The 12,791-nt window shown below is 52.2% G+C and overlaps 1 protein-coding gene across 1 annotated transcript; it reads left to right on the forward strand.

Annotated features, from left to right (window-relative positions):
* The first annotated feature begins 243 nt into the window (after positions 1–243).
* LOC129694619 (zinc finger protein 239-like) lies at positions 244–12,457 on the forward strand. The gene is made up of 2 exons (XM_055631350.1): positions 244–384; positions 7,855–12,457. Exon 2 carries the CDS (start codon positions 7,985–7,987, stop codon positions 9,095–9,097), a length of 1,113 nt encoding a protein of 370 aa, XP_055487325.1. The 5' UTR covers positions 244–384; positions 7,855–7,984; the 3' UTR covers positions 9,098–12,457.
* The last annotated feature ends 334 nt before the right edge of the window (positions 12,458–12,791 follow it).

Consider the following 12,791-nt stretch of genomic DNA (forward strand, 5'->3'; position numbering starts at 1 on the left):
CCACATCTGCCCACACACACACACACAGCCACCTAGTACTAGGGATTGAGGGAACAGCCAGGTTTGGGATGGAGAGGGTGAAGGACACGGGACGATACAGAGCAAAGATACAAGCAGAGTGACATCACTCCGTGATGGGAACCAGCGGTCCTCCAGGCGGGCGAGCGGATCACAGATGGTCCTCCAGGCCAGGCGGGGTGAGCCGAGCGCCGATGGTCCTCCGGCCCGGTCCTCCAGGCGGGGGCGGGGCCTGAGCGCGAGGGAGACAGAGAGCGAGAGAGAGAGAGAGCGCGGGGTTGACGGTTGACGGTTGACGGTTGGAGCGCGGGGGACGAGGAGCGGGAACAAGATGAAGATGAAGCGGCGCTGAAACCCCGGCCCCTGGTGAGTGGAAGAAGGAGGCAGACAGGGGGATGTAGACAGACAGGGGGATGTAGACAGACAGGGGGATGTAGACAGACAGGGGGATGTAGACAGACAGGGGGATGGAGACAGGTGGAGACAGACAGGGGGATGTAGACAGATGGAGACAGACAGGGGGATGTAGACAGACAGGGAGATGTAGACAGGGGGGATGGAGACAGACAGGGGGGATGTAGACAGGTGGAGACAGACAGGGGGATGTAGACAGACAGGGGGATGTAGACAGACAGGGGGATGTAGACAGACAGGGGGATGTAGACAGACAGGGGGATGTAGACAGACAGGGGGATGGAGACAGGGAGGGGAAGGGAACTGGGGGGAGAGAGAGGGGTCAAAGTGAATCAAGGAAGGGGGTGGGAACCATGTGGGGTTCACATAGTAAATAGGTGCAGGAGGGGCCATTCGACCCTTCGAGCCAGCGCCGCCATTCAAGTTCAAGTGAGTTTATTGTCATGTGTCCCTATAGGACAATGAAATTCATGCTTTGCTTCAGCACACAGAAAAAATAGCAGGCATTTACTACAAAACAGATAAATGTGTCCATATACCATGATATAAATATATACACACATGAATAAATAAACTGGTAAAGTGTAAATAACATATAATAAGTGTAAATCTCCATTAATGATGAGAAATTATTCTCGCCAGCATGCATACCTGTAGCCATAGGGCAGTCGCACACCTCCTCACTACTTCAAAGATTTCTGTCTCTCCCTTCGGGGGAATGCGAATTTCTTGTCGTATCCCCCTTCTCTTCCCCCGTCTGAGCTGAGGCCTAATGGCGGAGCTGGCAGCCTCCAACCTGCGAGTGATCTCGAGGATCCGGAGGTAGAGCCAGCCAGGACTTACCAACGCGAGGCTGGCCGTCTTCGAGCTGCGGCGGCGTTCGGGCAGCGGCACGACTCGCCGCTCCGGTGAGGGCGGCCCGGTGCGGGGCTGAGACGCTCCCGTGTGGGCGGCCCGGCTCCCGGCTGGAAGGCGCTCCTGTGTGGGCGGCCCGGTGCGGGGCTGAGACGCTCCCGTGAGGACGGCCGGTGCGGGGTGGAAGGCGCTCCCGTGAGGGCGGCCTGATGCGGGGTGGAAGGCTCTCCCGTGTGGGCAGCCCCGCTCCCGGCTGGAAGGTGCTCCCATGTGGGCGGCCTGGTGCGGGGCTGGAAGGTACTCCCGTGAGGACGGCCCGGCTCCTGGCTGGAAGGCGCTTCCGTGGGGGCGGCCCGGTGCGGGGCTGAGACACTCCCGTGAGGGCGGCCCGGCTCGGGGCTGGAATGGCGCTCCCGTGGGGGCAGCCCGGAGCGGGGCGGAGACGGTGCTCCGGTGGCTGAGGCGGTGTTCTGGCGGCGGTGACCTGAATCCGGGGCTCGGCCGCGGGCCAGTGGATGACATCGTCGGGAGCTCGCGGGTCACAGGTTGATGCCTGTTTTCCGGAGCTCCCGTGGCAACAACTGCGTCCGCTGGACTGGAGGGTGGCAGCTCCGATCCCCGCGGAGCTTGAACCGCGGGACTGACTTACCATCGCCCGGTGGGGTATCGCCTCAGCGCAAAGGAAGAAGAGGAGGGAAGAGACAGCAACCCTAAGACTTTTGCCTCCATCACAGTGAGGAGGTGCTTGGTGAACTCACTGTGGTGGATGTTAATTTGTGTTTATTGTGTGTTGTTTATTATTACATGTATGGCTGCAGGCAACGACATTTTGTTCAGACCGAAAGGTCTGAATGACAAATGAAGGATTCAATTCAATTTCATTGCTGTAAATTAATGGCCATTTAAATCAGCTTGCAAGTGGGATTCTGTGGAACGCGCTGGTTTAGAACGTTGCCATTGCGGTGGATTTGAAACCCATATGGCGTGAAAGATACTGCGTGATTGAATGGGCCCCCAAGTCAGCTACTCGCAACATAAAATGTTGTATAAAGGGATCTTAAGAAGCCCTTTTTAATGTAAAAATAAACAACCTACCTTGCCTTGTCCCCTACATGAGATCCGTCCCGTTGTCGGGGTTCGCGGTGTTGTGGTTTTCCAATGCTCAAATGAATTCAGATCACGTGGAGAATTCTTCAAGAAGTTCAAACTTTATTTGCAAATAAAGGCTGCTACTTCTCCACACATCAAATCACGTGGAGCTTTCTCCCGCGCTCCCCCCAAGACAAAGGATCGTTGCTTCTTATACCATTTTCAAATCAGCATGCCCCGCCCTTGTTACATTTCCATATCCAATCATTTGCTAACATTCCCTTATTAGTCACATGACTCCCCTTTATGGCCCCTTGCTAGCCTCGTGGCTTCTTCCTTTGTTCTGAAATGCTTTATTTTAACCACGTGAAATCAAAGGAAAAGTGGTCAATTCACAAAGATCGCGCCTCAAAATAAGATACATGTGATTCAGTGGTTGCCCAATTTATATATATATACTAGACCAAGGTCTGTTCCCCCAACGTGCGGTTGTGGGGGGGAGGTGTCATGCAGCGTCATACACAGTAACTATCCCCCCTCCCCCCCACACTCACGCTAATTACCCCCCTTGATATTATATTAATATTATTAATTTGCTCCTTTTACCTCATAACAACCGTATCTACTGACGCATAGCCCCCAACTTGCAGTCGCATCTACAGAGGGGGAGGGGGGCGGGGGCGGGCGGAGGTAGGTAGAGTGAGGGCAGAGAGAGAGAGGGGCAGAGACAGAGAGAGAGACAGAGACACAGAGAGAGGGGCAAGAGGGATAGTGGGATGGAGAGGAGGGTAAGAGGGAGGGTGGGTGAGGGGGGAAAGGTGGGGGAGGAGAGAGAGAGAGGGTGAGAGTGAGGGGGAGAGAGAGGGGGTGCTGAGAGGGGGGGTGAAGGGGAGAGGGTGGGGAGCAGGGAGGGAGGGTGGAGGGAAGAGCATAGGGGGTGTGGAGGGGAGGGATAGGGGGACGGGAGGAGGGGAGACAGAGAGAGGAGGGAGAGGGGGGGAGAGAGAGGGTTGTGCTGAGAGGGGGTGTGAGATGAGGGGAGGGGGAGAGGTGGGGAGCAGGGAGGGGGAGGGGGAGGGAGGGTGGAGGGAAGGGGGTAGGGGGTGTGTGGAGAGGAGGGGGGTTTAGGGGAGGGACGGTGGGGGAGGGGGGGGGATGGGAGGAAAAAGGGGAGAGAGAGAGGGGGGGGAGGGGAGGGGGGGGGGAGGAGGAGGGGAGGAGGGGAGGGGGGGAGGAGAGGGGGAGGGGGAGAGAGGGGGGGGGAGGGGGGGAGGGGGGGGGGGAGAGAAGGGAGGGGGAGAGGGAGGAGAGCGAGAAGGGGGGGGAGGGGGGGGAGGGAAGGGGAGGGGGTGGAGAGAGGAGAGAAGGGGGGAGAGAGAGAGGAGAGCGGGGGGAGAGAGGAGAGAGGGGGGAGAGAGAAGGGGGGGAGAGTGAGGGCAGAGACACAGAGAGAGGGGCAAGAAGGAGAGGGGGGTGGCGAGGAGGAGAAGAAGAGGGAGGGTGGGTGAGAGGGGGAAAGGTGGGGGTGAAGGGGAGGAGAGAGTGAGGGGGAGGGGGGGGAGAGAGGTGAGAGGAGAGGGGGTGAGGTGGGGAGAGCAGGGAAGGGGGTAGGGGTGTGTGGAGGGGAGGAGGGTTTAGGGGAGGGACGGTGGGGAGGGGAGGAGTGGGATAAAAAGAGGGGAGAAAGACAGGGGGGAAGAGGAGAGGAGGGGGGACAGGAGGAGAGGGGGTTGAGGACGGGGGGAGGAGGGGGGACAGTGGAGAGGAGGGGAGGGGGAGAGGAGGGGAGGGGGAGAGAGGGGGGAGGGGGAGAGAGGAGAGGAGGGAGGGGGGGGAGGGGAGTGGGAGAGGAGTGGGAGAGAGGAGGGGGGAGAGAGGATGGGGAGAGGAGCGAGAGAGGCGTGGAAGAGAGAAGGGGAGAGAGAGAGAGAGAGGGGAGGGGGAGGGGGGGGGGGAGGAGGAGGGAGGGGAGAGGAGAGGGGGGGAGGGAGGAGGGGGGGGAGGGGGGGAGGGAGGGGGGGGAGGGGGGGGGGGGGAGGGGGGGGGGGGAGGGGAGGAGGGGGGGGGGGGGAGGGGGAGAGGGGGGGGGGAGAGGAGGGGAGGGGGGAGGGGGGGGGGGAGAGAGGGGGGGGGAGAGGGAGGGAGAGGGGGGGAGAGGGGGGAGAGGGGGGGGGGGAGAGGAGAGGGGGGGGGAGGAGGGGGGAGAGGAGGGGGAGAGAGAAGGAGGGGGGGGAGGGGGGGGGGGGGGGAGGAGGAGGGGGGGGAGAGGAGAGGGGGGGGGGGGGGGGGGGGGGGGGGGGAGAGAGTGCCTTTTTACTTCAACCCAAACCCAAACAACTATTTGCAGGCAGTGCTTTTTTATCTCTAACCATATTTTCATTTTCAAACCAAATTAAGGGTACTCACAGTGCTGTAGACATTTGTCATTCAAAGCTCTGATTGAGGCACACCACTTGCAGAGACTGATTGAGGCACACCACTTGCAGAGACTGATTGAGGCACACCACTTCTTGGTTTTATAGTCGCTCCACCTCCCTCCAGCAGGGGCAGCAGAGAGAATGGGGAATGTTGTAAAAACATTAATATCTCTGTCAATTTTCATCGACGGGAAAAATCCTCGGCACACACGCGGCGGAGGCGGTCTCTGAGCGAGGTGGCCAAAAACGACGGCCGTAGGTGGCGGCGTACTCTTGGAAATTATATAAGATACATTTAATACAGAAAATAATATTTACTATAGCGGCTTTAAAGGATGATTTTTAATCTACTATAACAATTAAATAACCCAATTTAGTTTAAAAATACCTGCAGCGAACAAATTTCGCAGCGATTATTCGTCAGCAGCTAAGTAAGCTGAATAACATCGATTTCAACAGCCTAGAGAAAATCGCGTTTTAAACCCGCCCCCTTCTCAAAGGCGCCAAAGTCACGTACACGGACAGCGGCAGAACTGCGCTGAAGGTACGTTTTGCAACATACCTAGAAGGGGGTGGGAACCAGGTGGGGTTCACATAGAAAATAGGTGCAGGAGGAGGCCATTCGGCCCTTCGAGCCAGCGCCGCCATTCATTGTGATCATGGCTGATTATCCCCTATCAATAACCCGTGCCTGCCTTCTCCCCATATCCCTTGACTCCACTAGCCCCTAGAGCTCTATCTACTCTCTCTTAAATCCATCCAGTGACTTGGCCTCCACTGCCCTCTGTGGCAGGGAATTCCATTAATTCACAACTCTCTGGGTGACAACGTTTTTTCTCACCTCAGTCTTAAATGACCTCCCCTTTATTCCAAGTGTGGCCCCTGGTTCTGGACTCGCCCAACATTGGGAACATTTTTACTGCATCTAGCTTGTCCAGTCCTTTTATTATTTTATATGTTTCTATAAGATACTTCTAAACTCCTGCGAATACAATCCTAGTATTTTCAATATTTCCTCATATGACAGTCCCGCCATCCCAGGGATCAATCTCGTGAACCTACGCTGCACTGCCTCAATCACAAGAATGTCCTTCCTCAAATTAGGAGACCAAAACTGTACACAATACTCCAGATGTGGTCTCACCAGAGCCCTATACAACTGCAGAAGAACCTCTTTACTCCGATACAGAAATCCTCGTTATGAAGACCAACATTCCATTAGCTTTCTTCACTGCCTGCTGTACGTGCAAGCCAACTTTCAGTGACCGGTGTACAAGAACGCCTAGGTCTTGCTGCACCTCCCCCTTACCTATAACCTAACCCCATTGAGAATAATCTGTCCCCTTGTTTTTGCCACCAAAGTGGATAACCTCACATTTATCTATATTATACTGCATCTGCCCAGTCACTCACCCTGCAACCTCCTAACATCCTCTTCTCAGTTCACATGCCACCCAGCTCTGTGTCATCCACAGACTTGTTCGTGTTGCTCCTAATTCCCTCTTCCAAAACATTAATATATATGGTAAATAGTTGCGGCCCCAACAACGAGCCTTGCGGCACTCCACTCGCCACTGCCTGCCATTCTGAAAAGGACTTGTTTACTCCTACTCTTTGCTTCCGGTCTGCCAACCAAATTTCTATCAATGTCAATACCCTACTCCCAATACCATGTGCTCCAAATTTAGTCACCAGTCTCCGGTGCGGGACCTTATCAAAGGCTTTCTGAAAGTCTAGATACACTACATCCAATAGATCCAAAGTACCTGTTCAACTCTTCTGCCAGTTCCTTGTTCCCCATAACAATTTCACCCGTGTCTGCCTTCAAGGGACCCACATTTGACTTTGCTATTCTTTTTCCCTTAACATATCAAAATAAGCTTTTACTGTCCTTCTTTACATCCCTGGCCAGCTTCCCCTCGTACTTCATCTTTTCAGCATGTATTGCCCATTTTGTTTCCTTCTGTTGTCCTATGAAAGTTTCTCAATCCTCTCGCTTCCGGCTACTCCTTGCTGTGTTATACATCTTTACTTTTAGTTTTATTCTATCCCTAACGTCTCTTGTCAGCCACGATTGCCTCCTAGTCCCCTTAGAATCTTTCTTCCTTTTTGGAATGAAATGATCCTGCGTCTTCCGGGTTATGCCCAGAAATTCCTGCCATTGCTGTTCCACCGTCATTCCTGCTAGGATCCCTTTCCAGTCTACCTTGGCTAGCTTCTCTCTCATGCCTTTATAGTCCCCTTTGTTCAACTGCATCACTGACACTTCCGATTTAACCTTCTCCTTCTCAAATTGCAGATTAAAACTAATCATATTATGATCACTACCTCCAAGTGGTTCCTTTACCTCGAGTTCTCTTGGACAACACTAAATCCAGAATTGCCTTTTCTCTGGTCGGCTCCATTACAAGCTGCTCTAAGAATCCATCTCGGAGACACTCTACAAACTCTCTTTCTTGGAGTCCTGAACCAACCTGAGTTTCCCAGTCTACCTGCATATTGAAATCCCCAATCAGCACAGTGGCATTACCTTTGTTACATGCTAGTTTTAACTCCTGCTGCAATTTACACCCTACATTCGGGCTACTATTTGGGGGTCTGTAGATAACACCAATTAGTGTCTTCTTGCCTTTGCAATTCCTCAACTCAATCCACAGTGACTGTTTAGTTTAGAGATGCAGCGCGGAAACAGGTCTTTTGGCCCGCGGAATTCGCGCCGACCAGCGATCACCCCGTACACTAGCACTATCCTACGCACATTTGGAACAATTTAACAATTTTGCGGAGGCCGATAAATCTACAACCCTGAACGTCTGAAATGTTGGAGGAAACCGGAGCACACGGAGTAAAAACCCACACAGATCAAGGGGAGAACGTACAAACTCCGCACAGACGCACCCGTAGTCAGGATCAAACCCAGGTCTCAGGAGGTGAGGCAGCAACTGTACCACTGTGCCGCTCAGAATTATATAACGGTTTCCTCCACCATAAACGCACCCAATATGTGCAAGTAATGTCCTGTTTGCCAGCTTGTTGACCCTCTGTGTTCCCCTCCTGCAAGATTTAGGAGCCGTTGCTGTGGACGGAAAGATGGGGACGTGAGCGGCCATTGAGGGTGGCCTGGGTGCCGGTGAGCCCCACCCCCCCCATCTGCTCAGCGTGCGGGCTAAGGTTCGACGGGCTGATCTTCGATGGAGGAACACATGACAGGGCACAAGAAGGAGAAGTGTTATGAGTGCGACGTGTGTGGCAAGGCCTGTCTGACTCCAGGCCTGCTGGAGACCCACCGGCGGATGCACACGGGAGAACGCCCCTTCACCTGCTCGGAGTGCGGCAAGAACTTCAAATGCTACGACAACCTGCAGAAGCACAGCCTCGTGCACTCCGACGAGAGGCCCTTCACCTGCTCCGACTGCGGCAAAGGCTTCAAGTCGTTCACGCAGCTGAGGTTGCACAGGCGCGTGCACACCGGGGAACGGCCCTACACCTGCAGCGAATGCGGCAAGGACTTCAGCAACTCCAGCAGGTTGCTGGAGCACCAGCGCATCCACACCGGCGAGTGCCCCTACACCTGCGCCCAGTGTGGCAAGCGCTTCCCTCGCTCAAGATACCTGCTGGAGCACCAGTACACCCACAACGGCGAGCGCCCCTACACCTGTGGCGAGTGTGGCAAGGGTTTCACTCGCTCCACCGGGCTGCGAAGGCACCAGCGCACCCACACCGACGAGCGCCCCTACACCTGCACTCAGTGCGGCAAGGGCTTCATCCGCTCCGACTCCCTGCTGGAGCATCAGCGCACCCACACCGGCGAGCGTCCCTACACCTGCACCCAGTGCGGCAAGGGCTACACCCACTCCAGCAACCTGCTGTTCCACCAGCGCTCCCACACTGGCGAGCGTCCCTATACCTGCGCCCAGTGTGGCAAGAGCTTCACCCGCTCCACACGCCTGCTGGAGCACCAGCGCACCCACACCGACGAGCGCCGCTACACCTGCACCCAGTGCGGCAAGGGCTTCATCCGCTCCCACAACCTGCTGTCACACCAGCGGGTGCACGCCAGCGACCGTCCCTTCCCCAGCCCGGTGTGTGGAAAGCACTTTGCAGTGGCCTCCCACGCCCTGTCTCACCAGGACGTGCACACCAGTGGTAAACCCTACGACTGCCCGTACTGCTGTGAGGCATTTGACAGCTTGCGGGGGTTGCGGCAGCACCGGCGTACCCACGCCATCGAGCGGCTTCTCCCACTGCGACAAGCGTTTCATGAGAGCACGGAGGCTGCGGGAGCACTAGCAGATACACACTAGAGAGAGACCCTTTGTGTGCGCTGAGTGTGGCAAGGGTTCCACCCGCATGTCCAGCCTGTGGCAGCTCCGGCGTACCCACAGCGGTGAGCTTCCCTTCCCCTGCCCGTCCTATGGTAAGGACTTCACCCGCCTTGACCACCTGCTGGAGCACCGGCGAGTCTACACCGACCAGCGCCCCTTCACCTGCCCGCTCTGTGGCAAGGCCTTTGTCCAATCCTCCAGCCTGTTGGCATACCACCACGTGGATAGGCACTGTTTAGGTAGACAGAAAATGCTGCAAGGAATGGGTAAGGTTTCGAGTCAAGACCCTTCTTCAGTCTCGACCCGAAACATCACCCATTCCTTCTCTTCAGAGATGCTACCTGTCCCGCTGAGTTACTCCAGCATTTTGTGTCTTTTTTTGTAAACCAGCATCTGTAGTGCCATGTTTTTAAACCATTCTCGTTAACCATCTCTGCACCTTCCCCAAAGACTCTACATCAGTCCTGTAATGGAGTGACCGGAACTGTATACAACACTTCAAATGCTACCTGACCAATGTCACTTAAAGCTCCACATATACATTCCTCTATAACCATATAACATTTAACAATTACAGCATGGAAACAGGCCATCTCGGCCCTTCTAGTCCGTGCCGAACACTTATTCTCCCCTAGTCCCATCTACAGGCACTCAGACCGTAACCCTCCATTCCTTTCTCGTCCATATACCTATCCAATTTATTTTTAAATGATAAAATCGCACCTGCCTCCACCACTTCCACTGGAAGCGCATTCCACTCAGCTACCACTTTCTGAGTAAAGATGTTCCCCCTCATGTTACCCCTAAACTTCTGTCCCTTAATTCTCAAATCATGTCCTCGTGTTTGAATCTCTCTCATCTTTTTAAAGACCTCTATCAAGTTCCCCCTTAACCTTCTGCGCTCCAAAGAATAAAGACCTAACTTGTTCAACCTTTCTCTGTAACTTAGTTGTTGAAACCCAGGCAACATTCTAGTAAATCTCCTCTGTACGCTCTCTATTTAGTTGATATCATTCCTATAATTTTGCGACCAAAATTGTACACCATACTCCAGAATTGGCCTCACCAATGCCTTGTACAATTTTAACATTACATCCCAACTTCTATACTCAATGGCAGATGGAGTTTAATGCTGATAAGTGGGAGGTGCTACATCTTGGCAGGACAAGTCTGAAGAAGGGTTTCGGCCCGAAAAGTCGCCTATTTCCTTCGCTCCATAGATGCTGCTGCACCCGCTGAGTTTCTCCAGCAATTTTTTGTGTACCTTCTATCTTCCAGCATCTGCAGTTCCTTCTTGAACATTCTATACTCAATGCTCTGATTTATAAAGGCCAGCACACCGAAAGCTTTCTTTACCACCCCATATACATGCACAGTTATTCCTAAATCCCTCTGTTCAACTGCATTCCTCAATTCGCTACCATTTACCATGTAGTCCTATTTTGACTTGTCCTGCCAAGATGTAGCACCTCCCACTTATAAGCACTAAACTCCATCTGCCATCTTTCAGCCCACTCTTACAAATTGCCTAAATGTAGACTTTGAAAATCTACTTCATTATCCACAACACCGCCTATCTTAGTATCATCTGCATACTTACTAATCCAATTTACCACACCATCATCCAGATCCTTGATGTATATGACAAACAACAGTGGACCCAACACAGATCCCCGAGGCATCTCATTAGTCACCGGCCACCAATCTGTCAAACAGTTATCCACCATTACTCTCTGGCATCTCCCATTCAGCCACTGTTGAATCCATCTTGCTACTCCACCATTAATACCCAACAATTGAACGTTCTTAACCAACCTTCTATGTGGAACCTAGTCAAATACTGAAGTCCATATAGACAACATCCACCGCTTTATCCTCATCAATTTCCTGAGTAACCTTTTCAAAAAATTCAAGATTAGTCAAACATGACCTTCCATGCACAAATCCATGTTGACTGTTCCTAATCAGACCCTGTTTATCCAGATGCTTATATATATTATCTCTAAGTATCCTTTCCATTAATTTTCCCACCACTGACGTCAAACAAACAGGTCTATAATTGCTAGGTTTACTCTTAGAACCCTTTTTAAACAATGGAACTGATCTCTCTCCCCTCTCCCCCTACTTTCCCACCCACTCGTACAAATTCTTCCACTCCACCCTCTCGTGCCCCCCTCCTCTCTCCCACCCCCCTCTCTCTGTCCCTCTCTCTCACATTCACTTCCTCGCCCTTGTTCTCTCTCTTCTATCTCGCATACACACCCTCTTTCAAACACACACTCCCTCTCACACAAGCACCCCTCTCTTGCTGTCTGTCACACAACCTCTCCTGCTCTCGCGCACACATCCTCTCTCTTATTCTCTCACACCCTCTCTCTCTCACACGTGCATTCCCTCTCTTTTAAACACACTCCCTTTCTCTCTCGCACACACTCCCTCTCTCTCTTGCTCTCTCTCACATACACACTCTCACTCACACATGCACACTCACACACACTCTCTCACATAGGCTCTCTCACAAACTCTCACACACCTCTCACACACCCACTCTCTCCTTGTATCTAGACTATTTCACCCTACATCCACTCAGTCTGCCAAGGCCTGCTGGATCTCCCGGTTGCCAACCATTTTAACTCCCTTTCCCACTCCTACACTGATCTTTCTGTCCTGGGCCTCCTCCATTGCCAGAGTGAGGTTGAAAGAGCTAATAATCAAATCTAAAATGGAGCTGTTCTTCTACAAAAGCATGGTCTAGTAGAACAAAAGAATGGCTCGGTCCCAAGTCTGAATGACTTTGCAAATTATATGGAACACAATATGGAGGACAGGTTGTCTTTTTAATAAAGACATTAAGATGGAAGCCTGCGTAATAACATGTACTTCTTTCAAGGCCATAAAGAAGCCTAGATTGATAAAAAAAATAGCTGACGCTCCAGAGATAAGTAATAACTTGTTATTGGATGAGCTTGATTTGGACCCAGCTTTTCCTATATTCTGAAAGGCTACAAAATCTTTCAGTCATGCCATATTCAGACTTGGTAGGAGTGTTTTACTGATAAGAAAAATGTATAATTGTGCTAACTTTCCTTTGTTCTGAGAGTTGAGCCCGAGAAGCACTGAGCAACTTTTGTGCTCATTGTAGATCTTGCCACTCCCGTCTGACGAATTAATAAAGATTGCCTTGGTTTACTTTTAACAATTTTGTTGTTAACTGCTTTTTAGAGACCAAATTTGACAAGGTGGCACATAAGCTGGAGAAACCAGCAGACTGGCCCCAAAACTTAAAAGCATTTTAATGTGTTTTTTGAAGACAGTTTTGACGCATTTGTGTCTTACGTAACAAATAAAGCAAGTTTCTCCTCACCCCAAATTAGTCAAATTTGATTCGTAAATGAAAATTGGAAATTTGCTGAAAAACAGAGTCACATTTAAAAGAGAATTTTCCCAGCAGAATAAAGTGTGGAAAATCTGAGAAGCTTGGTTTATACTAATCATTGAAACAATGTATTAACATAGAGATGTATTATCTGGGCACAGCACCACATTGGATATCTGTCCAAGCTAATAAACAATAGGTACAGGAGTAGGCAATTCGGCTATTCGAGCCAGCACCGCCATTCAATGACATCATGGCTGATCATCCTCACTGCACACAATACTCCAGGTGTGGTGT

This window comes from Leucoraja erinacea, unplaced genomic scaffold, assembly GCF_028641065.1.
Source record: "Leucoraja erinacea ecotype New England unplaced genomic scaffold, Leri_hhj_1 Leri_725S, whole genome shotgun sequence".
In the NCBI taxonomy this organism is placed as follows: domain Eukaryota; kingdom Metazoa; phylum Chordata; class Chondrichthyes; order Rajiformes; family Rajidae; genus Leucoraja; species Leucoraja erinaceus.